This window comes from Giraffa tippelskirchi, chromosome 1 (genome assembly GCF_054371585.1).
Source record: "Giraffa tippelskirchi isolate mGirTip1 chromosome 1, T2T-mGirTip1v1.2.pri, whole genome shotgun sequence".
Taxonomy (NCBI): domain Eukaryota; kingdom Metazoa; phylum Chordata; class Mammalia; order Artiodactyla; family Giraffidae; genus Giraffa; species Giraffa tippelskirchi.
Window position 1 is genome coordinate 225,452,338 of NC_137275.1, and position 26,403 is coordinate 225,478,740.

The 26,403-nt window shown below is 43.9% G+C and overlaps 1 protein-coding gene across 1 annotated transcript in view; it reads right to left on the reverse strand.

Annotated features, from left to right (window-relative positions):
• The window catches only part of LOC145537866 (uncharacterized), a 34,250-nt gene extending 14,649 nt beyond the window's left edge, over positions 1 to 19,601 (reverse strand). Inside the window, exon 1 of the mRNA XM_081568848.1 lies at positions 14,012 to 19,601. Coding sequence (XP_081424974.1) covers positions 14,012 to 14,359 — 348 coding nt within the window. The 5' untranslated portion in view covers positions 14,360 to 19,601. The remainder of the gene's footprint in view (positions 1 to 14,011) is intronic.
• Between the last annotated feature and the right edge of the window lie 6,802 nt (positions 19,602 to 26,403).

The window sequence follows — 26,403 nt, forward strand, 5'->3', positions numbered from 1 at the left end:
CTGCAATTCTAACAGGCTGGCTTTCCCAACAAATTCATAGTCTTTGACATGATAATTATATTGTTTATTTATTTTCTAATTAATAATCTTTACTTTTCAGAGCAGTTGTAAGTTTATAGAAAAGCAACCAAAAAGTTCTAGAGAATTCCCAGACACCCCTCTCTACAAGCTCCCCCTACAGCTTGCCCTGTTATTAACATCTTGAATTTGAATTAGGATGGTACATTCATCACTAAGCCTGAGGAACTAAAGTTGAAACATTGTCATTTTAAGATTCATTCTGTGTTGTATCTTCTGTAGGTTTGGACAAATAACGTCATGTATTTATAACTTTGGTCTCACAGAAGAGTTTCACTGCCTTAAAGTTCCCCTGTCCTCCACATATTCATTCTTCCCTCCCCTCCTTCACAAGTCCCTGGCAACCACTGATCTTTTTACTGTCTCCATAGTTTTGCCTTTTCTGGAATGTCATATACTTGGAATCATACAGTATGTAGCTTTTTTCAGATTGGCTTCGTTCACTTAGTGATATGTATTTAAAGTTCCTCGGTGTCTTCTCATGGATGGATAGCTCACTTCTTTCGAGCACTAAACAATATTCGATGTCTGGAGGTACCACAGTTTATTTACTTACTCACCTACTGAAGGGCATCGTGCTTGCTTCCAATTTTGGCAATGATGAATAAAGCTGCTATAAACATTCACGTGCAGAATTGTATGTGGACATAAGTTTTCAGCTCCTTTGGGTAAATACCAAGGACTGCGATTCTTGCATCATATGGTAAGAGTATGTTTGGATTTGTAAGAAACTGTCTTCCAAAGTGACCACACCAGTTTGCATCTCCACCAGCCACAAGCGTGAGTTCCTGCTGCTCCGCACCTCCACCGGCATTTGGTGTCAGAGTCTGGGTTCCGGTCCTGCTGACAGGGGTGTGGTGCTCTCCCAGTGACTCCTTAACAAGAGACGCCCTCATGTAGAGCGTTTCACGTACTCCCTCACTCCAGTGTCTTTCCTTATTTTTTCACGCTGCTTATGACATTCGGAACCATGTTATTTTTCCTCCTGCGTCTCCTCATGCGCTTATTTGCCATCTGTATGTCTTCCGAGGGAAGTGTCTGCTCACATCTTCTGCCCACTTTTTAATTGGGTGGTTTGGTTTCTCACTGTTGGGTTTTAAAGTTCTCTGTTTATTTTGGAAACCAGTACTCTATCAGATATGTTGTTTCGTGAAGATTTTCTCCCCATCTGCAGCCTCTTTTCGTTATCTTAACAGAATCTTGTAGAAGTTTTTAATTTTAATGAAGTCCAACTTCTCATATTTTTCTCTTGTGGACCATACATTTGGTGTTAAAATTGTATTTTTAAACATGTTTTAAGTTGGGGGTTTTTTTTTTTTGGTTTGAAAAGAGTTGTTTTCAAAGCATTGTTTTCTCCGTTTATGTTAATTTTGACAGGATTGGCAATAGACAATTGTGTGTGTGATTTTTAAAAGTGACAAAATCAGCATTAGTCATGAACATGTATTTCTTTTATTGTTTTAATAAATTCATCGCATTCATTTTTGTTTCTGTTAGCACTGAATGGACCTTTTGGCAGAGATACGAGTCACAGTCTCCTTTGCACCCTCGCTGGCTGATGCCTCCAGCCCTCGGGAGCCGAAGGGAAGCGGTCTGTGTACAGAAGCTACAGCTCGGCACCAGCTTTCTGCAGCAGCGCAGCCCATTCACGAGAGACTTGTCGTCACAACAGATCGTAAATAAAGGCATCGGGAAGACGGATGCTCTCGCTTTCCCAGTTTGAACCTGGGTCATATGGCTTGCCTGCATCTTGGCCTAGAATCATTGCATATTAGGCACTACTGGTTTGCATTGTTTTCAGTCCTGTCCAGCTTTAAGGCCATTGCAACTGCCTGTCTTTCTATGTGGAGGTCTGTGGGTTCTTCACCTAGACAGCTACGGGGCTTACTACCTCCTGGCCCCCCATCCTTCAGATCTCTAAATAATACCCAGAGGGCACCACTTCCTCAAAGTTTCCCAAACAACCGTGTGAGGTGCCGCCTGTCCTCCACCCCAATCCTGTCCTCCACTTCAATCCTTGTTTTTTCTTCACGCCTCTTATGATACTCAGAATCATGTTATTTTTATGCCTACTTGCTTGCTCTCTGCCTCTTGCAATAAAATGTCGAGGCTTTTTTAGCTCAGGTGGTACTTGACAAATGTTTTCCAAATTAACCTGAATGAGCCATGGACGAGACACTTCATCAAATCCCTTCTATTGATATATCAAGCATGTTTGTGATGCAGGCCGCTTCAGTCTATTTTCGATAAGGTTGTAGTCAAAGTAACACACTCTCCCTTTGATTTTTCTATCAACCTTGTGACTAGGCAAGCGGAGGTTTTTGTCTGATTCACCAAAAAGGGAAGTATAATTCAAAAGATATTTGGGGGTTGTTTTATTTTTTTGGTTTGCAGTAGTTTCCTAATTCTATGCTGTCTTTTTTTTAAGCTAGTGTGAATGTGAATATGAACAACAGAATTAAGGGAAACTTATTCCATTGTTTCCAAAATGTATGACATGGCCAGAGTGGAAAGCATTGCTTTCGTCACTGAGAATCTTGAACAGGCAACGCATGATGCCTCCCAGGTCAGTGCGAAAGCAGATGGTACAGTAAAGGCTCTGACATGTCCCGCAGAGGAAAAACAAAACAATCAGAAACAGAAACTGTTCATCTTTGCTGAGCCAGTCTTTCACAAATTTATTTGATCTCTGTTTTACTTAAAGCTTTTCCCTTGCATCTAACATTCCAAAGAACACTCTTTGGAAAATATTGGGGCTTTTTGTAATTTTTAAAAATTTGTTTGGAGAAGAAATCAAAGAAGTCAGTATGTCTTGAAAACTTTTCTTGGAAAACCAGATAATTTTCTAAGCTGATAGCAATTAAAGATGTCGGTAATGTTCTTCTGTTATTTGATGTTATGAGCAAGAATTCACTGTCAAATGTCTGATTATAGCTCAGGCAAAGAAAGCCTTTTTAATAGTGCACTGATCAAAGACAAGAAGGTATAGAACATGATGTAAATGATTAACCATCCCTGTGAACTCCCCCATCAGAATGTGAATTGGAGCGAGTCTCAGTTAGGTGCAGCCTTAACTGAGAATGCCTTCTGGACAACAGGCAGGTGACTGGTGACTCCCTCTCGTGTAAAAGCTCCCCTCTTCAGAGGGTAACTGTCTCTACCCTCTCAGTCTTAAATAAACACATCCCTACCCCCTAACTCCCGACCCCCCATCTACTGCCGCCATGGTGCTGTGTCAACCTTTACCTTATTATCATTAGTTTTCTGAGACTCATAGCATCTGATGATACCTTTGTTTACTTGTTGATTGTCTTCCTCTAAGCCCACCATTTCCATACAAGTTCCTGAGGGTGCTCTTATTTACTCCATCCTACTCAGCAACTGAAAAATGTTTTGGAGCCTAGAGCAGATGTCTAGTAGGCATCTGTATGCAAACATAAGCAGGAAATTATCACTCATGGTGCAGCTAGATCACAGCTATCATATGATGGAAGAAAAGCTATAACTAACCTAGACAGCATATTAAAAAGCAGAGACATTACTTTGGCGACAAAGGTTCGACTAGTCAAAGCTATGGTTTTTCCAGTAGTCATGTACAGATGTGAGAGTTGGACTATGAAGGAACCTGAACGCCGAAGAATTGATGCTTTTGAACCTTGGTGTTGGAGAAGACTCTTGAGAGTCCCTTGGACTGCAAGGAGATCCAACCAGTCCATCCTAAAGGAAATCAGTCCTGGATATTCATTGGAAGGACTGAGGCTAAAAAGCTGAAGCTCCAATACTTTGGCCACCTGATGCAAAGAACTGACTCATTGGAAAAGACCCTGATGCTGGGAAAGATTGAAGGTGGGAGGAGAAGGGGACGACAGAGGATGAGATGGTTGGATGGCATCACCGACTCAATGGACATGAGTTTGAGTAAACTCTGGGAGTTGGTGATGGACGGGAAAGTGTGGCGTGCTGCAGTCCGTGGGGTTGCAGAGAGTTGGACACGACTGAGCAATTGAGCTGAACTGATCATATGATGGATTAAAATATCTGATCATAAGGGCTTTCCACATGACTCAGACAGTAAAATATACAATCATTTGTTTTAACTGGACAGAGAATAGAAACAATGTACAGAGCAGATGATCCGGTTTATTAAATGAACAAATTCCCTGTCATTGGTGTTAGTCTGCTGTCTAGGACTGAGAAATATTTACTGCAACACTAAGCAATGTGTAATCATCTCACTTTTTAACACTACAGGTGCTTTTCATATTTTAAGGATTTTTGGTCTTTGAGTTTATAAGTGTTTACTGAATTTGTTACAATATTGCTTCTGTTTTATGCTTTGATTTTTTTGCTGCGAGGCATCTGGGAATCTTAGCTGCCTATGAGGGACTGGACTCCCCCCACCTCCATTGGGAAGTGAAGTTTTAATTACCAGGCCACCAGGGAAGCCCCTAGGTTTATTTTAGTGAACTTTAGAGATAGTTGTCTGTTTCAAGTGGACTCAGTTGAGTGGCTTTTTAAAAAATCAAACAAATATATCTGTGAGGCTGCTTCTTTTTTGATTCTATCCATCAGTTTACTATATATTTTTAGATTCCACATATAAGTGATATCATATAGTGTCTTTCTTTGTCTGACATTTCACTCAGCATAAAACCTTCTACAGTGAGGAAGGGTAAGGGGGGCGGGGAATAAGAGGTTCAAACTGCTAGGTATAAAATAAGCTACAGGGAAATATTATATGACACGGGGAATACAGTCGATATTTTATAGTAACTATAAATAGAGTTATAATCTTTAAAAATTCTGGGTCACTGTATTGCCGTTTTATAACTTATGTACTATTGTATAACAACTTTATTTCAATAAAAAAGAAAAAACAAGTAACATAAATAGCACCTAATCTAAGCTATGAATCTGATAAAAGGAATTAAAGCAAAAATAAACTTTTCAAAAACTAGTCACTTAATTATAAAGACATTTATCGGACAGTTCAAACTTAATCTAGTTTTAATTAACCAAAGATGTCAGAATCTAGAGACAAATTCTCCCTCTCCTGATTTCAACTGAGCAAGTTTGGCTCAATGAGAAGACCACACTTGTGAACTGTGACTCTTTGGGGTCCGTATTCTGGTGTGTGAGCAAGTCTGCGGGTGTGGGGTGTGTGTAGGGGAGTATGGGTAGGGGGCATTCTTTTTAAAACAGAATTACTGAGACAATTTACACACCATAGAATTTATCCACTGAGAGTGCCCAGCCCAGCTCTTCTCAGTATATCCACAGATATGTGCGACCAGCGCTACAGTCAATTTTAGCCCATTTTCCCCAAAAGGAAAACTCATGCCCGTTGGCTGTCGCTCCCCTCCTCTCCTGTCTCTGCACCACCCTTCTGCTGCGCTCAGTCACGTCCGACTTTTTCTGACCCCATGGACCGTAGCCCATCAGGCGTCCAAGGCATTTGCCAGGCAAGATCAGTGGAGCAGGCTCCTGTGTCCTCCTCCAGGGGATCTTCCTGACACAGGGTGGAGCGGGCTCCCGTGTCCTCCTCCAGGAGACCTTCCCGACACAGGGTGGAGTGGGCTCCCGACTCCTCCTCCAGGGGACCTTCCCGACACAGGGTGGAGTGGGCTCCCGACTCCTCCTCCAGGGGACCTTCCCGACACAGGGTGGAGCGGGCTCCCGTCTCCTCCTCCAGGGGACCTTCCCGACACAGGGTGGAGCGGGCTCCCGTCTCCTCCTCCAGGGCATCTTCCCGACACAGGGTGGAGAGGGCTCCAGTGTCCTCCTCCAGGGCATCTTCCCGACACAGGGTGGAGCGGGCTCCAGTGTCCTCCTCCAGGGTATCTTCCCGACACAGGGACTGAACCTGTCTCTTCTGTGTTCTACATTGGTAGGCAGATTCTTCACCACAGCACCATCTGGGAGCCCCACACTTAGTCCTAAGTAATCTCGAATCTCCTGAACCTCCTTTATATCTCTACAGATTTTCCTGATCCGGATGTCTCCATCCTGGAGGCAAACGATATGTGATCTTCTGTGCCTGGCTTCTTTCACTTAACAAGTGTTTCCAAGATCCTTCCATGCTGAAGCGTTTATCAGTACTCCATCCTTTCTTATGGCTAAATAATGTTCCAGAAGCAGAAGATATTAAGAAGAGGTGGCAAGAATACACAGAAGAACTATACAAAAAAGATCTTCACAACCCAGATAACCACAATGGTGTGATCACTCACCTAAAGCCCGACATCCTGGAATGTGAAGTCAAGTGGGCCTTAGAAAGCATCATTACAAAAACAGCTAGTGGAGGTAATGGAATTCCAGCTGAGCTATTTCAAATCCTAAAAGATGATGCTGTGAAAGTGCTGCACTCAATATGCCAGCAAATATGGAAAACTCAGCAGTGGCCACAGGACTGGAAATGATCTATTTTCATTTCAATCCCAAAGAAGGGCAATGCCAAGAATGCTCAAACTATCGCATTGCACTCATCTCACACGCTAGCAAAGTAATGCTCAAAATTCTCCAAGCCAGGCTTCAACAGTATGTGAACCATGAACTTCCAGATGTTCAAGCTGGATTTAGAAAAGGCAGAGGAACCAGAGATCAAATTGCCAATATCCGTTGGATCATTGAAAAAGCAAGAGAGTTCCAGAAAAACATCTACTTCTGCTTTATTGATTATGCCAAAGCCTTTGACCATGTGGATCACAACAAACTGTGGAAAATTCTTAAAGAGATGGGAATACCAGAACACCTGACCTGCCTCTTGAGAAACGTGTATGCAGGCCAGGAAGCAACAGTTAGAACTGGACATGGAACAACAGACTGGCTCCATATCAGGAAAGGAGAACATCAAGGCTGTGTATTGTCACCCTGCTTATTTAACCTATATGCAGAGTACATCATGAGAAATGCCAGGCTGGATGAAGCACAAGCTGGAATCAAAATTGTTGGGAGAAATATCAATAACCTCAGATATACAGATGACACCACCCTTATGTTAGAAAGCGAAGAGGAACTAAACAGCCTCTTGATGAAAGTAAAAGAGGAGAGTGAAAAAGCTGGCTTAAAACTCAACATTCAGAAAAGTAAGATCATGGCATCTGGTCCCATCACTTCATGGCAAATAGATGGGGAAACAATGGAAACGGTGAGAGACTTTATTTTCTTGGACTCCAAAATCACTGCAGATGGTGACTGTAGCCATGAAATTAGAAGATGCTTGCTCCTTGGAAGAAAAGCTATGACCAATCTAGACAGCATATTAAAAAGCAGAGACATAACTTTGCTGACAAAGGTCCATCTAGTCAAGGCTATAGTTTTTCCAGTAGTCATGTACGGATATGAGAGTTGGACTATAAAGAAAACTGAGCACCGAAGAATTGATGCTTTTGAACTGTGGTGTTGGAGAAGACTCTTAAGAGTCCCTTGGACTGCAAGGAGATCCAACCAGTCCATCCTAAAGGAAATCAGTCCTGAATATTCATTGGAAGGACTGATGTTGAAGCTGAAACTCCAATACTTTGGCCACCTGACGCAAAGAACTGACTCATTGGAAAAGACCCTGATGCTGGGAAAGATTGAAGGCGGGAGGAGAAGGGGACGACAGAGGATGAGATGGTTGGAAGGCATCACTGACTCGATGGACAGGAGTTTGGGTGGACTCAGGGAGTTGGTGATAGACAGGGAGGCCTGGTGTGCTGCAGTCCATGGGGTCGCAAAGAGTCAGACACAACTGAGTGACTGAACTGAATATTCCATCGTATGTTTATACATCCTCTTTATTCATTTGACAATTGATAGACTAACTATTGGGTTGTTTCTGCCTTTTGACCATTATGGATAATGTTGGCATAAACATTTGTATACAACTTTACATCCTGACATCAGTTTTCATTTCTCATGGGTTTGTACTAGGAGTAGAAAGTCTGGTTTGTATGAAAACTCTAAATTTAACCATCTAAAGAACTGCCAGACTCTTTTCCAAAGCAGCTCCACCATCTTACATTCCTACCAGCAGTGTATGAGGGTTCTGATTTTCCATATACTTGTCAAAACACTTGTTATTATCTGCCTTTTTAATTCTAGCCATCCTATTGGATGGAAGTAGTAGCTCATTGTGACTTTGATTGGATTTGATTTAATCTGATGCCTGAAAATGTGGAGCATCTTTACATGTGCATATTGGACATCTGTACGTCTTCTTTGGAGAAACGTCTATTCAGACCCTTTGCCAATTTTTTAATTGGGCTGTTCGTCTTTTTATCATTGAGTTGCAAGTGTTCTTTACATATTCTTCATATAAGTCCCTTGTCTGATATATGATTTACAAATGTTTTCTCTCATTCTGTGGGTTGTTTTTTCGGTTTCTTGGTGGTGTTCCTTGAAGCACAGATTTTAATTTTGATGAAGTCCCGTATATCTGTGTCTTCATTTGTACTTCTGGTGTCGTATCTAAGAATCCTTTACTAAATCCAAAGCCATAGAGATTCTCCACATATTTTCTTCTGAGGTTTATAGTGACTACATTTAGTTCTTTGATCCGTGTTGAGCTAATTTTTGTGTGTGGTGTGAGATAAGTGTCCATGTTCATCCTTTTGTATGGAGACCCTTTTATTGTCCCAGAATAAGACTTTTGATTTGTTGAAAAGACTTATTCTCTCCCAACTGGAAGGTCTTAGAACTGCTGCTAAAAATATACGGGTTTATTCCTGAGCTCTCAATTCTGTCCCATGAAAAAATGTGACAATTCTTGTACAGTATATCACTGTTTTGATTACTGTTGCTCTGTAGTAAGTTTTCAAGCCACAGAGTATGAGTCTTCCTAAGTTTTTTTTCTTTTTCAAAATTATTTTGGCTACCCCTGCCCTTGGAAGGACCAGTCTGTCAGTTTCTACAAAGGGACCGACTGGAGTATGGACTGTGTTTCTACTGAATATCCTCCAGCTCAGAGAATCCTGCCTCGGTGTGTCCAGTCTGCTAATAAGTCCACTAACGTCTTGGTCTTCATTTATGTGGCAGGGTCTTTGATCTCTAGCATCTGTTTTTATTTTTTCTCAGAATTTCCATCTCACTGCTTGTGTTACCCATCTGTTTTTGCATGTTGTTCACTTTTTCCATTAAAGCACTTAGCATTTTAATCATAATAATTTTAAATCACTGGCCTGATGATTTCGTATTCCTGCTATATCTGACTTGGTTCTGAAACTTCCTCTATCTTTTCAAAGTGCATTTTTTTTTCCTTTTGAATGTGTTGCTTTGGGGAAAGTTGGACAAGATGTCCTAGGTAAAAGGAACTGCAGTTAATACACCTTTAGGGATGAGTGGTGAGGTGTGAGGGGAAGAGCAACGCTCTAGAGGGTCAGGTCTTTGTGAGTGAGCCTGAGCCTGAGCCTCTGCACTGTGGCCTTCACAAGAGGTTGTCAGTTTTGCCTCCTGTTTGTGTGGGTTAGGATGGCTCAAGGGGGCTGGGGTTGAATATTTCCCCACCCCCAGGTTAGTATGTGTTGATAAACTCCAAATAGGTTTGAGTCTGACAAAGCAGTTTCTCCTGGGAGCAGAGCTTGTTAGAACAGAGAGCTCTGGTGCTCTCCCTCCTGGAGAAGCACAGGGGAGTTTTCTCCTATTTTCACCCTCGTAGAGCTCCCGGAGTTAAAATTCACAGAAGTGTGGGAGTTTTTACCTCTCAGAGTCGTCTTCCATCTATTTGTCAATTAGTTCAGGATTTCCTACCCAGGACTCTGTTCTGCTTCAGACTCTAACAGGGGGCACTAGTGGTAAAGAGCCTGCCTGCTAATGCAGGAGATGTAGAAGTGAGTTCGATCCCTGGGTCGGGAAGATCCCCCGGAGGAGGGCATGACCACCCACTCCAGCGTTCTTGCCTGGAGAATCCCATGGACAGAGGAGCCTGGGGGACTACAATCCACAGGGGTTCAAAGAATCGGTCACGACTGAAGTGACTTCACACACACGCGCGCCGGGGACCGGTTCGGCGTCAGCAAGTTGTGAGATTCTGTGTTTTCCTGTCTGTTTCTCCAGTGTTTGGGGCAGTGAACTCAACACTCAGCATAAAGGAAAAAAGAACCAACTTTCTTAAAATTCACTGAAAAAATCGAAGGTGAAAAAAGAAAAAAGAGCTGGTGAAGCATTTGGGCCAAAGAGCATTATAGAAATGGATCTAAATAAATATTAGTATCTAACAAAGTTACACATCATCATATACCTCAGCCTCCTACAGAACAGAGGAGCCCGTATCATATCTGAGCTTTCAGAACGCGGGAGAGACACCCTTCTGCCATGGCGCGTTTCCTTCGTCTCGATGCATTCACGTGCCTATTTATGAAGAGAAGGGTTTATGCTAGACGCTGTGGGCTCCTGGGAGGACTGTGGTGAGCTGCCTTCCTCCTCCTCATGAATTGACACTAATAACCAAGAGAACATTTTAATGATAATAATAGGCTTAACTAAATAGCTGGAAAGCCACACCTACTAGGAAATGACAATGTCTTAATCAGGCTCTGCTGGCACAGAGGGTGAATCGTGATTTTGATGTGTGAAGCTCACCCCCATAGCCCTGGATTAGTTTTCTCTTGTTTGAAATTGATGTAAGAAGAAATAGGAATAGATTACAGTTTGACAAAATCAAAGGAAAAGGCTATGGATGGTCTTAGGAGATATGAAACCAGAAAATTCTTAAATGGTCTATGCGGTTCTGAATGGTCTGAAGCTACTCACTAATAAAGAGTTTAACTGGAGACATGAAAGATGAAAACTCAGGTTGTGTGGAAATGTACATTCTGACCCCAATTTGGAAGGCCAGAGTTGGAAACAGTTTTTCTGAGAATAATGAGACTGCTGCACCAACAGGCATGGGTTGCTTGAAACCTCAGGAAATCAAATGGTGACGGGAGTCTGCAAAGTGCGGAGTCTGATTAGCACCAACTTTTTTTTTTTTTTTTTTCAGAAGGTAAATATCTAGCACAACCGTAATTAGTGAAAAACCTTCGGTGTTTATGTTTATCAGATTTTCTGGTTAAATTAAAATTGAGAAACTTGTTTTTAGCTATTCTACGTGTTTTGCTTTTAATTATAGAATTTTCAGTGTGGAGAATATGATTTATATTTTCTTTAAGATTGAAGATATTTCCGTTTTTAGACATTATATCCGTTTTGGGGGGGAAACTGGGGCCACTGAAACGCGCTCAACGCCACCAGCAGTCGTTTTGAATTTGCTCAGCGTTCTGCACCGTTACTGTCCACATGCGTGTGCCATAGTCCACAATTCAACTTCTAGATCGAACTCGACAGAAATGCACTAAAACACACAGAGGAATGTTTGTAGCTCAGTTACAACCCCAGAGTCCAGTCCAGTGTCCATCGACTCTAGAATGGGTGGGCACCTCGCTCTCTACTAGCATATGTGACGTGGAGCGGTGTGACGTGACATCGCGTGACACACCATGATAGGGCGTGACGTGGGCTGCCCTGACACAGCGTAGCCTGCTGTTATGAGACACGACTCAGCAGAGAAGGCAGAAGCGGCCTGCTACACGCCTGAGCGTGAGTGACTCTCCCAGACCTAATGCTGAGCAAGAGGAACCAGATACAGAGGAGGACGTGTGTCCTGTGTACAGAGGTCGAAAGCGGCTCCAGGCGCCCCTGCAGTGAGAAGCCAGCCGAGTGGCAGCCTCTGGCGGAGGCCAGACTCCGTGGGGAGCGGGAGTCTTGTTGTCTTTCAGTCGCTCAGGCGTGTCCAGCTCTTCGGGAGCCTGTGGACTGCAGCACACCAGGCTTCCCTGACCGTCGCCATCTCCTGGAGCTCGCTCACACTCACGTCCCTTGAGTCGGTGACGCCAGCCAACCATCTCATCCTCTGTCACCTGCTTCGCCTCCTGCCCTCAACCTCTCCCAGCATCAGGATGGACTCTTAGGCTTAAGTGATTCGATTCATGACTTGGATGGCGGCTACGTATAGATTTTATTTTGTGATTATTCATGTAATTCATCACTATAAATTATATGATATGTTCACTTTTTGATTTATGTTATACTGTGGGCTTAAAACAACTATTTTTAAATGATTGGGAGAGTTCCACAAGTATGGAAAAGATGCTCAGGGGCTGAGGTCCCAGGGACCTAGAAGGATTCAGATCATGACATGCCCTTTGGGGAACGTTGGTTTCCTTCTGAGGAATGGGGAGCCCTTGGAGGACTTTGAGCAGAGGAGGGGTCTGCTGTGATTTTTATTTTGGGATGATAGTTCTGGCTGCTATGATAAAAATATACCATGTGATGAGATAAGGAGACAGCAATAATGTGAGGAGTGTATGCATTTCAAATTGTGATGCATGTTGGTAATTTGCTCTTCATAGAATCTGTACAAATTAACAATCTCACTGGCACTTTCCCACGTCATTCCCTGCACGATGGGCTTTAAAACACTGGATATTTGTCCATTCAACGTGGAAAGGTGATACATTGCAGTAGCTTCATTTACAGTTCTGGTATGGTGGGTGGGGTTGAGCTTATTTTCACATTTTTGAGAGCCACTTGCAGACCTTCATCAAATGTCTTTGCATACCTATTCCCACATTTCTGCTGGTTCACTGATGTGTTCTTGCACAACTGTGCATGTCTTGTACACATCAGGCCTTGCCTGGTGGGTCAGTGGTAAAGAATCCACCTGCCAAGCAGGAGACACAGGTTCAAACCCTGGGTCAAGAAGTCCCCTGGAGAAGGAAATGGCAACCCACTCCAGTATTCTTGCCTGGAAAATTCCTTGGACAGAGGAGCCTGGAGGGTTATAGGCCATGAGGTCGCAGAGTCGGACATGACGTAGTGACTAAGTAATAACAAATTACGTATCAAGGAAATTAAATTTTCTCTGTGATTTGAACTTCAGCTACTTTTCCCCCATGCCATGTTTTTAAGTTAAAAGTTCTTCTATCTCACTGTGGGGTGTGTTTGGATTACCAAGGACTCCATCGGTCTAGCTGCTTCTTCCTGACCAGATGAGCATAGGGTCATAGAGAGCTGCCATCGTAGTGACATCTGGGTGGTCCAGATGTTTCGGGCCTCATCATGAGAGAGGGAGAGACAACACAGCCCAGGAAGGAGACTGTGGGTGTGTGCTATTGTCAGTTTCACATGAAGGCGGACTTTACGATATGCGGCTCTGGTCGAGATGGAAAGAGCATGCCCTTAAATCAACAGCCTCGAGCCAAGGGCCTGTGGTCATGCTAACTCGCCCAGGCACAGGCACCGGTAGCCTGTGAGGGTCTACAGTCCCTTCACAGACAGACCCAAATTCCCCAGAGGGTCTAGTGGGTGGATTAAATGGAGACACAGCGAGATCACGACCCTGCATGCTTCAGCTCCTGAGCGTGGCGCCAATCCTGGCCATCACCCCTGGGGAGACTTGGACGTGCATGTCCCATCTTGGCTGGGTGGGGGCAGGGCTCAGTGTCAGAGGCTTCTCTTTGCCTTTCTTTCTATAACATCTCTGACCCCACAGGCCAAAGACCCCGTGTGGAGCTTGTACCATCTGCCCAGCGTGTCTTTCCCAAATCTGTATTTGTTGCTCAGTCTCCCAGCGGTGTCTGGCTCTTTGTGACCCCGTGGACTGCAGCACGCCAGGCCTCCCTCCCCTCCTCTGTGTTAGGGGACTGGAGTGACAAGCTGGGGAGTCTACAGACCCAGTGGACCCAGGGCAAGCCGAACCTTAGCCGCCACTCCTCTGTCACTTGGGCCCGGAGGCCCCAGCTCTACCAGAAGGCTAACAGTGGCCTAATGACCCTGCAGGTCTCCAGGTAACGACTGTCAACTCTGAACGTGTGTCCGACAGTTCGGGAGGCTTGGGTATCCCCTTTACCCGAGGAAAGGAGACGGCATACATCCTCCAGTGGGGGGGCTGGGGATGGCCTCCGTGTGTACCTACCATGGGATTCTTCCTCCTGGGAACGTGGCCCTTGTTGACGTCGACTCCAGCTTCGCCAGTCGTGACGATCACTGCACCCCCTGGCTTCTGACCCGGACGCAGCGCCAGCTGGCCTCGGCTTTGGCAGGTGCCGCCATCCCCGCACTCGGAGGCTGATTCTGAGATGGCGTCCCCTGCCTCCGCCCAGAACCGCTGCAAGTGCCGTGAGGTGGGTGTCTCCCCTCCCGCACGCTCCTTGTTTGTCAAGAGCGAGTCCTCCAGACCTCCCCGCTGGCCACCGCCTCGGGTGGTGCCGTGTCCCACAGAGCACAGTCGTCTCAGCATGTCTCCCTCCGCGAGTCTGCCCATCGCGCCTTCCACACTCGGCCACCCGATTCCGGCCCTTCAGCTCCCTCGGCGTGGACCGTCGACTCGTCAAGCTTCTGGGAGACACCCTGGCTGTGATCTCACACCGTCGCCTCAGACTTTGCCAGGTCGCTGAACCCTGGACCTGAAAACTGCCTCCCAGTGAACACACGTTCCCTGAGGCGAGCTGTGCCCAAGGTCTCCGGGCCACGCTCCCCTCCGAGCCCGATCCCACCCTCGCCTCGCACTCCCGCCATCCAAGATGGCTGCATCCTGAAGCGCCTTCTCTGACCCAGGCTGTCTCAGCCGCCACGTAGCCCTGATGGTGATCTCACGGTCAAAACGGGTGAGGATAGTTTTACCAGAAGGTGGCCCCTGAGTTTTCTTGAAGTTAGAAGGAGTTCTCGCTCTGATCAGGGATGTGACGGTGGTTTAGTCGCCAAGTCATGTCCGACTCTTGCGACCCCATGGACTGTAGCCCACCAGGCTCCTCTGTCCATGGGATTTCCAGGCAAGAACACTGGAGTGGGTTGCCATTTCCTTCTCCGGGGGATCTTCCCAACCCAGGAATCAAACCCGGGTGTCCTGCATTGCAGGCAGAGTTTTTTACCGACTGAGCTATGAGGAGTGGGACAATTCTGTAGGTCAAGCCTCTCAGAGGAGCACAGAAATCCAGGGTTGTCACATGCCAAGCCAGATGCCCCCGATCCCTGTGTCAGCTTCCATTCGTCCACCCAGCGTCCTGACCAGCTTCGGTTGGGAGCTGGACCTTCTTGTGGGCCCTGCAACTCTGAAGATCAGTGCCGTGCCTGTGAGAGGCCTGAGTTAGGCTCACTGCTTGCAAAGGTGCCCATGTCCTGCCTCACAACCATGACCCGCGAGGCTCCACCTCAGAGGGGACGAGGGCTCAGGTGGAAAAAGGCTGTTACCAGCGGAGACCCTTACAGGGGTCCAGGCCGCATACTCCATGTCCCTCACACCATGACTGTTTTAAGGGATTTTCCATCTAATTCACTATTTTTCACTTACAGACATTGAAATATATGAATTTAGATCAGCTTGTCAATTTATGGGGAAAAAAAAGATAGCTGAGATTATAATAGGTATTGTGTTGAGTCTGTAGATGAATTTGGGGGATATTGACATTTTAATATTAAATCCGCTAACTCAAGGTCATGAGATATCTACTTAGATCTTCTTCAATTTCTTTCAACACAGTTTTACACTTTTAGAGTATAAATTTTGCTCTTTTGTTAAATTTATTTCTAATTTAAAAAATTGATGCTATTGTTCTCTTGATTTCATTTCTGGATTTTTAATTATTTAATGAATGAAATACAATTGATTTTATATGTTTATGTTGTTGAACTTATTCATTAGTTTTAACATTTTGCAACAGGCTTCTTAGGATTTTACATATGCACAAGATCATGTCCTCTATAAACAGAGGTAATTTTACTTATTCCTTTCCAATCAGGGTGCCTTTTAATTCAATTTTCCTTGGCTAATAATTTCAAAGCAATGTTGGATAGAATTATTGAAAGAAGACCTCCGAGTATTGTTCTTGATATTAGTAGGGAAGTATTCAGTCTTTCATAATTAAGTATGGTGGTAGGTAGATTCTTCATTGATTTCCTTCATCAAGTTCAACAAGTTCCTTTCTACTCCTGGCTTGTAAAGTCTCTCTGTTATAAAAATATAGTGGATTTTATCATTGTTTTTTCATTTATTAAAATAACCATGCTTTCAGTGTTTTATAATCATATGATTATTGCAATATTAGATTCTCACGTTAAAACCAACCTTGCATTCTGGGAATAAATCCCATTTTGTCCCTGTGTATAATCTTTTTTTTGTCACTAAATTTGGTTTGATATTATTTTGTTGAGGATTTTTACATCTAAGGTGGATAATGTTGTTTTAATTTGATAAATGAGAAAACTTAAGACCTACAGACGTTCAGCACATATTCCAACTTCACACAGCTAGAAGAGGGAAGATGTGAGATTGAAGTCTCGGATTCTGCCACTTGGCAAAATCCATGTTTTTGATCATCTTACTTTTAATAAAGGCTTTGAGATTCAGTGACATTCTTAACTTCTGAAACTGCACATTCTGAATCAGAATAAAGATATTCTGTATCTTCATGTTATTATGAAGATTTATTTTATCTCTAAGAAAGACCATTTTCTGTATTGCTTTCTTTAAAAATGTTATTTTTTTAAGGTTGACATACTAAAAAATCAATCAACCCTTCTGCCTAGCTCTCCATAGATAAAAATACAAAGATAACATACAAAAAAATTAAAATAATTTCTATATTGTAATGAGGGAGAAGGCAATGGCACCCCACTCCAGTACTCTTGCCTGGAAAATCCCACGGACAGAGGAGCCTGGTAGGCTACAGTCCATGGGGTTGCTAAGAGTCAGACACGACTGAGCGACTTCACTTTCACTTTTCCCTTTCATGCACTGGAGAAGGAAATGGCAACCCACTGTAGTATTCTTGCTTGGAGAATCCCAGGGACGGCGGAGCCTGGTGGGCTGCCGTCTATGGGGTCGCACAGAGTTGGACATGACTGAAGCGACTTAGCAGCAGAAGCAGCATATTGTAATAAAAAAGACTATATAATGGCACATTGTAGAGAATTCTTTTGAAATTTACAGATTTAATCTCAGGTTCATATGGAAAATTAATATTTTAAAATTAAGTGTAGGGTCCATAAGAATCACACTCTTTAAATAAGATAGAGAGATAGATATTTAAGTCACAATAATACAATAGAAATAGATAGATGTTTTTCTGGTACTCTCTTGCTTTTTTGATGATCCATTGGATGTTGGCAATTTGATCTCTGGTTCCTCTGCCTTTTCTAAAACCAGCTTGAACATCTGGAAATTCACGGTTCACGTATTGCTGAAGCCTGACTTGGAGAATTTTGAGCATTACTTTACTAGTGTGTGAGATGAGTGCAATTGTGCCGTAGTCTGAGCATTCTTTGGCATTGCCTTTCTTTGGGATTGGGATGAAAACTGACCTTTTCCAGTTCTGTGGCCACTGCTGAGTTTTCCAGATTTGCTGGCATATTGAGGGCAGCACTTTTGCAGCATCATCTTTTAGGATTTGAAATAGCTCAACTGGAATTCCATCACCTCCACTAGCTTTGTTCGTAGTGATGCTTCCTAAGGCCCACTTGACTTCATATTCCAGGATGTCTGGCTCTAGGTGAGTGATCACACCATCGTGATTGTCTGGGTCGTGAAGAACTTTTTTGTACAGTTCTTCTGTGTATTCTTGCCACTTCTTCTTAGTATCTTCTGCTTCTGTTAGGTCCTTACCATTTCTGTCCTTTATTGAGCCCATCTTTGCATGAAATGTTCTCTTGGTATCTCTAATTTTCTTGAAAAGATCTCTAGTCTTTCCCATTCTATTGTTTTCCTCTATTTCTTTGCATTGATCGCTGAGGAAGGCTTTCTTGCTATTCTTTGGAACTCTGCATTCAAATGGGTATATCTTTCCTTTTCTCCTTTGCTTTTCGCTTCCCGTCTTTTCACAGCTATTTGTAAGCCTCCTCAGACAGCCGTTTTGCTTTTTTGCATCTCTTTTAAGAAAAAGATAGTCTTGATTCCTGTCTCCTGTACAATGTCACAAACCTCCATCCATAGTTCATCAGGCATTCTGTTTATCAGATCTAGTCCTTTAAATCTATTTCTCACTTCTACTGTATAGTCAGAAGGGATTTGATTTAGGTCATACCTGAATGGTCTAGTGATTTTCTCCACTTTCTTCAATTTCAGTCTGAATTTGGCAATAAGGAGTTCATGATCTGATCCACAGTCAGCTCCCGGTCTTGTTTTTGCTGACTGTATAGAGCTTCTATTTCTGCTTCATTGACTATGCCAAAGCCTTTGACTATGTGGATCACAATAAACTGTGGAAAATTCTGAAAGAGATGGGAATACCAGACCACCTGACCTGCCTCTTGAGAAACCTGTATGCAGGTCAAGAAGCAACAGTTAGGACGGGACATGGAACAACACACTGGCTCCAAATAGGAAAAGGAGTATGCCAAGGCTGTATATTGTCACCCTGCTTATTTAACTTATATGCAGAGTACATCATGAGAAACGCTGGGCTGGAGGAAGCACAAGCTGGAATCAAGATTGCCGGGAGAAATATCAATAACCTCAGATATGCAGATGACACCACCCTCATGGCAGAAGGTGAAGAAGAACTAAAGAGCCTCTTGATGAAAGTGAAAGTGGAGAGTGAAAAAGTTGGCTTAAAGCTCAACATTCAAAAAACTAAGATCATGGCATCCAATCCCATCACTTCATGGCAGATAGATGGGCAAACAGTGGAAACAGTGGCTGACTCTATTTTCTTGGGATCCAAAATCACTGCTGATGGTGACTGCAGCCATGAAATTAAAAGATGCTTACTCCTTGGAAGGAAAGTTATGACCAAACTAGATAGCATATTAAAAAGCAGAGACATTACTTTGCCAACAAAGGTCCGTCTAGTCAAGGCTATGGTTTTTCCAGTGGTCATGCATGGATGTGAGAGTTGGACTATAAAGAAAGCTGAGTGCTAAAGAATTGATGCTTTTGAACTGTGGTGTTGGAGAAGACTCGAGAGTCCCTTGGACTGCAAGGAGATCCAACCAGTCCATCCTGAAGGAGATCAGTCCTGGGTGTTCATTGGAAGAACTGATGTTGAAGCTGAAACTCCGATACTTTGGCCATGTGATGTGAAGAGCTGACTCATTGGAAAAGACCCTAATGCTGGGAAAGATTGAGGGCAGGAGGAGAAGGAGATGACAGAGGATGAGATGGCTGGATGGCATCACCGACTCTATGGACATGGGTTTGGGTGGACTTAGGGAATTAGTGATGGACAGGGAGGCCTGGCGTGCTGCGGTTCATGGGGTCGAAAAGAGTCGGACACGACTGAGCGACTGAACTGAACTGAACTGAATACAATAGATGTCTGTGCATTTAAAAAAAAAACAGCTTACTTAATGACTTCACATATCTATCTTTTGGGGCCTTAGAACTGTGCCGTGCAGTCACTATTCAAAACACTTTTTTCTTTTGTCATATTAGTGTCATACACTTCATTCCTATTGGCTGCAATCAGGCTACCAAAGCAGTTTCTTTCAGGATTCCTGTGATTTGTTGTAAAACTCTAGATCCAGCACCTCTTTTCGAATACACTGATATTTGGCTTTAAATAAAGCTTTTCAATAACGCTTTTGTTTGGCATTATTTCAGTTAGCCGAGCCAGTTTTACATTTTTCTTGAATTCCCTCAACATCTGGCACAGTTCTGGGTATATGTTAATCTGATTAAACTAGAAAACAGATAGAAAATTACTTTATAATTTCCAGAACACTATACAAATACGTGATGTCAATAGTAGTGAAAATAGTAGCAGGCAGTTAGTAAATACGTTATAGAAGTCATGTCTTTATAAATATGTGCTTTGCATGCTTAGTCCTGTCCGACTCTTTGTTACCCTTTGGACTGTAGCCCACCAAGTTCTTCTGTCTGTGGGATTTTTCAGGCATGAATACTGGAGTGGGTTGCCATTTTCCTCCTCCAAGGGAGCTTCCCACCCCAGGGATCAAACCCACATCTCCTCTGTCTCCTGCATTGCAGGTGGATTCTTCACCCGCTGAGCCATCAGGAAGTCATCCACAGTTGACCTTTTATACAGAACAGATTATATAATTGGTTCTTAATCACTTATTGAAGATCATGATGAATTTTAAAAGAGATATCTAGATGCCTGTTGACCTGGAAATAAGGTTACACATAACGGTACATATCACATTTATGCAGAATACCAGGACCAGTGAAGACTAATACTGGCACATTATATATTTTATGTAGATGTTCTGAAGATAATAAATGACACTCCATGGACCCTGTTCGGGATAACTTTGAAATGAACTTTAAAGTGAACACATACTAAGATTCATGTTGAGTATATAGACTTGATGACTTCAAGATAAATTTCACTTTACTGAAGGACAAAGAGAGATCAAGTATGGAGATAAAACCCAAACATTCTCTTAAGTGAGATGTTCCTTCTGCTCATTTATCTACAAAGAAGGATGGCTCACCAGTTTTTTACTCACTAGGACACAGCTGCTAAACCTAATACTTCTTCTGGAAAGGAAGACAGCATACTTTCCATGGCAAACAAAGTTATTTCAATAGTTAGATTTTTTTTTTGGAACAAGTAAATGAAAATCCCGACCTGAATCGACTTAAAATTATCCTCATAAGCAAGATGCCCAGAAGAGAGATGGCTTAAAGTTGGTTAAAGCAACGTTATAACCGTATAATTGAGAATTCAGTTTCTCTCTACCCACTGCTCCTTCTTTCTGAGATTGCCAGCTCACCATTCAAGTTTAACGATGTCTGTGGTTACAAGAAGGCTGTCATCCAGGCACCGCCTTCAGGCCCGACAGCCTTCTCTGGAAAAGTAAGAGCGACTCTCCTCTGTGTCTCCCAAGGACACAGGTCTTCAGAGAAGCATCCACCAGACTCTCAGATGTGATTGGCCACTGGTTTAGGCCATGCCTAAACCCATCACGGGCAAGGGAATTGAGAATGATTGGTTTAAATCAAGGAGGAAGTCTCTCACCTCCCCACATCAGGGTTCTATTTCCAAGAAAGAAATGAGGGACATGTATTGGGTAGAACCAATAGCAATCGTTAGCATTCTCTTCCTAAATGCAGGCAACTCCATGCAGTAAGTGTTTCTCTTTTCCTCAAATAAATACTGATGTATATTTTAAATATATTCCCTTCTTACCTGGAAGATTTACTTTGATGTATGACTTTTCTGACCCTGAAAAATATGAGTGCTATAAGCCCTTGGGGAAAATAATGCAAGTGCCAGAACCAACAGAAAATAATGGCAGTGCCAGCTTTGTAACAAGAGTAGTTTCACCTGTGGGCTACACTCCCAGTTAACAGGTGGGGTTGCCCCCAGAACTCCTCTTGCTCACAGGTCGCCCCCTGGGACCTCTTCTGATTGCAGCAGTCATTTTCATATGAAGCTTGCATTAAACATGAAATTCCAACTATTAGAACTGAACCTTCCTTCTCCTGACAAGATAGCAAAAAGCTTAGCTGAAACCATTGGGATCAGCATGAACAGACTCCTGAAGTGGGTAAATAGGTTGATATGCACAGGGCAGAAACCTTACAAAATCTGGAGGCCACTGAAAGAAGTTAAATTCCCAATGTCACTGTCAGATACAAAAAGGAATCTGAGAGAAGGGTCTAGGTCTTCCTCAGGGGAGCCTGGAAATGTCCATCAGAAACTGGCCCTATTCTGGGGGCTGGCCCCGTTCGCCACTCAAGGGTTAAATGGGCCTCTGTGTACAGAGTCTGGCGGCTCAGACAGTAAAGTGTCCTCTTGCAAAGCAGGAGACCTGGGTTAATCCCTGGGTCGGGAAGATCCCCTGGAGAAGAGAATGGCAACCCACGCCAGTGTTCTTGCCTGGAGAATCCCATGGACAGAGGAGCCTGGCGGGCTGCGGTCCATGGGGGCGCAGAGTCAGACACGACTGAGCGACTTCACTGTGACCTTCCACGGACTAGAATGGGGAGCAGTGCAGGGACCCCCGTAAATGAAGCCTTCCTCTCCGTCTCTCTCCGTTTCGAAGCTCGCCTCAGTAGGCCGTCACGCCCAGGAGAAACTCACACTGGACTCCGAAAGCCTGAGGAGTAACGCCTCTTCGCTGGCGGAGGCCTGGCAGGGAAGCCAGCCCCGGGGGGCTCGCGCAGCCCCTCTGAGCTCCGCCTCAGCGCCCGTCGTGCCCGCTCGGCGTGGCGGCTTCTCCCGCCTCTCCTCGGGCGACTGAAACCTAAAAAGACCTGTCCAGCCTCCTGCTTGGCTGTTTTCCCCTGAAAGCTCGCAATCTTCCCTCGACTTCCCTCCCCTCACCCTGCAGTTCGCTGCTCAGGGTTTCTCAGCCTCGGTGCTGTGACCCCTGGGGCCGGGTCCCCGGGCGCCGGGTCCCCGGGCGCCGCGGGGCGTTTGTGGGCAGGTCGGCCTCCGCCCACCTGACGCCGGGAGCGCCCCCTAGTGCAGCCGCCGAAGGTGAGCGCCGTGCGCCCAAACCCCGCGACCGCGGCCCGCGGGCTCCTGCGTCCCCAGAGTGAGGGCGGACGTGTCCAGGTTTCCCCTGGGGAACGAAATGGCCCAGATTAAGAACCACAGGGGTCGGTAATTCGTACCTTGTCCTGGGATTTTAAGTCTACCTCCCAAGCATATCCCATTTGTATTCCCACATCCCACAGCTTCCAAACTAAAATCAAAAGGAAAAGAAAAATATAAAACCCTCTTTTCTTTTTTTAAAGGAATCAACACTGCTTCCTGTGTTTTATTTTATCATACATTCTTCCAGAGCCATGCTTATTTTTCCCATTTTATAGAGAATAGGCATTCCAGCCTATTCACCTACTCCTTAATCAATACGTTCTCTGGAAAGATTAATGAACATCATGACTACCTCATTTTCTTAAAATTCTTTAAGACAGAGAAATAACTTTCTTTTTTACTCCCCAAAGGCGGTATTTCAACAGCAGCAGTCAACACGATGTTTTTACAGCTTAAATTTACCCCCTAAATAAAGCTCTGATTTAATTTTGATAAACCAATGATTTTACTATAAAACCCTCCTTGAAAGAAGGGAGCGGCATTTAGACATCAATACAAAGCCTGCATTGATTAGGTCATCAATATGTTACCACACCAAACTTGGGTCCATTCACCTGTGTGCAATAAAGCCATCTACTGACCCCAGGTTGTAGTGAAGGAAAGTGTGGTGTTTACTGCAGGGAAAGGTTTTATAAAGCCCTGTGAGGAAGGGATTGCATGGTGTGTGACCAGCTCATGGACACTCTTCTGATTGGCTGACAGTGAGGGAATCGGGAGTCAACATCACTGGCCTTCTGGTCTCAACAAGTCTGAATTCTCCAGTCTGAATGCTTATGTTTAGCATACACTTAAATTCTTCCCTGTGGTGGGGGTTTCAGTATTTGCAAAACAGCTCAAGGACACAGCTCAGAATATTATCTATAGACCTTGATGAGGAACTACAGGTATTTGATTTTTTAATGGCTAAACTGTTATTATTTTGTCTTGCTTGACTCTTTTGTTCCTGCACCTTCTCACTTCTCTGGTTAAATTTGTTCTTTGTAACTCAGGAGCAGCCTAGAAGGCTAAAGTTTTTCTACAAACAAGAGGCAGGTGGAGGACACAGTGGGGGTTCTGTCCCAGGAAGGCCCCATAGGGTCCTGCTCGGTTATAACAGGGCACTTACAAAAGACAGCTTGTGAGGACAGTCCACTTAATAAGTGGTTACTATTCTCTTGCTCCTTAATAACCTCCAAAAACAAAGAAAACGTTTCCTTTAAATGTTCCCCTTACAAGTCTCATCAGCATGTATTCTACTAGAAGGTCATAGGTGGGGGTTTATGTGTGTCCTTGTCTTATGGACGGGTGGGTGGAGTCAAGGCTGGAAGGAAGTCTGACACTAGCACTCTAGTACCAGTGTGTGTGGGACACTCCCAACCAGGGGCCAGGGTGAGGGGTTCACCAGACGTAAACTGAGAGGTACGGAGTCCTAAAGCCTGGGGAAGATGGAAGAGAGCAAGATGGAAAAACCCAGAAAGATTTGGAGCCAGGTCTGTAGAAAAGAATTGCACTCAGTGCTTACTCTGCTTGATGCACATGTGAGGGGTAGACGCCAGTGTTCGCTCGGGAAGATCCGGGGAGGGAGGCAAAAGAGAAACGCTAAGAGCAGAAGACGCCCAAGTTTTACCACTTGCTTAGTGTTTTTTAACCCTATCAGTTTCTCATATAAAATGGAAATGATGATAGTGAAAGTGACTAAGATTTTCTGGAGCAATAAAAAAAGAATAGGTTAGAACACTTCCTGACACACAGTCGATTATGAGATAGATATTAGATTAAATTTGCCTGTATTATTCTAATATTATCTCCGTATAAATACATTCGATACTACATAGGTGATGCTCAATAAATAAGTGTTTAATGTGTTTCCAAAACAAGGTCTTAATTTATCAAGTTATTTTATAATTGATGAAGATGTAACAGTCTCACACCACTATTATTGCCAACATGGTTCCACAATAAGTTTGCTAAATTAGCAAATATTGATTCCACCTTATAGTAACATCATCAATTACATTATGTGTTGATTACATTATATGTTCTCATCTCCTAGAGCCGCTATAAAAAATTAGCAAAACCTAACCTAGAGCCAGACATCCTAGAATGTGACATCAAGTGGGCCTTAGGAAGCATCACTATGAACAAAGCTAATGGAGGTGATGGAACTCCAGTGGAGCTATTTCAAATCCTAAAAGATGATGCTATGAAAGTGCTGCACTCAATATGCCAGCAAGTTTGGAAAACTCAGCAGTGGTCACTGGACTGGAAAAGGTAAGTTTTCATTCTAATCCCAAAGAAAGGCAATGCCAAAGAATGCTCAAACTACTGCACAATTGCACTCATCTCACACGCTAGCACAGTGATGCTCAAAATTCTCCAAGCCAGGCTTCAACGATACGTGAATCGAGAACTTCCAGATGTTCAAGCTGGTTTTAGAAAAGGCAGAGGAACCAGAGATCAAATTCCCAACATCCGTTGGATCATTGAAAAAGCAAGAGAGTTCCAGAAAAACATCTACTTCTGCTTTATTGATATGCCAAAGCCTTTGACTGTGTGGACCACAACAAACTCTGGAAAATTCTTAAAGAAATGGGAATACCAGACCACCTGACCTGCCTCTTGAGAAATCTGTATGCAGGTCAGGAAGCAGCAGTTAGAACTGGACAAAGAGAAACAGACTGGTTCCAAATAGGGAAAGGAGTATGTCAAGGATGTATACTGTCACTCTGCTTGTTTAACTCATATGCAGAGTACATCATGCAAAATTCTGGGCTGGATGAAGCACAAGCTGGAATTAAGACTGTTGGGAGAAATATCAATAACCTCACATGTGCAGACGACACCACCCTTATGGCAGAAAGTGAAGAAGAACTAAAGAGCCTCTTGATGAAAGTGAAAGAGGAGAGTGAAAAACTTGGCTTAAAGCTCAACATTCAAAAAACTAAGATCATGGCATCCGGTCCCATCACTTCATGGCAAATAGATGGGTAAACAGTGGAAACAGTGGCTGACTTTATTTGGGGGGCTCCAAAATCACTGCAGGTGGTGACTGCAGTCATGAAATTAAAAAATGTTTACTCCTTGGAAGAAAAGTTATGACCAACCTAGACAGCATGTTAAAAAGCAGAGACATTACTTTGCCGACAAAGGTCTGTCTAGTCAAAGTTATGGTTTTTCCAGTAGTCATGTATGGATGTGAGAGTTGGACTACAAATAAAGCTGAGTGCCGAAGAATTGCTGCTTTTAAACTGTGGTGTTGGAGAAGACTCTTGAGAGTCCCTTGGACTGCAAGGAGATCCAGCCAGTCCATCCTAAAGGAAAACAGTCCTGAATATTCATTGGAAGGACTGATGTTGAAGCTGAAACTCCAATACTTTGGCCACCTGATGCGAAGAGCTGACTCATTTGAAAAGACTTTGCTGCTAGGAAAGATTGAAGGCAGGAAGAGAAGGGGATGACAGAGGATGAGATGGTTGGATGGCATCACTGACTCAATGGACATGAATTTGAATAAACTCCAGGAGTTGGCGATGGATGGGGAGGCCTGGTGTGCTGCAGTCCGTGGGGTCGCAAAGAGTTGGACACGACTGAGTGACTGAACTGAACTGGATGGTTTAACGTGGCTTCCCAAGTGGTGCTGGTGGTAAAGAACCTGCCTGCCAATGTAGGAGATGCAAGAGATTTGGATTTGATCCCTGGGTTGGGAAGATCCCCTGGAGGAAGGCATGGCAACCCACTTCAGGATTCTTGCCTGGAGAATCCCATGGACAGAGAAGCCTGGTGGGCTACAGTCCATAGGGTTGCAAAGTGTTGGACATGATTGAAG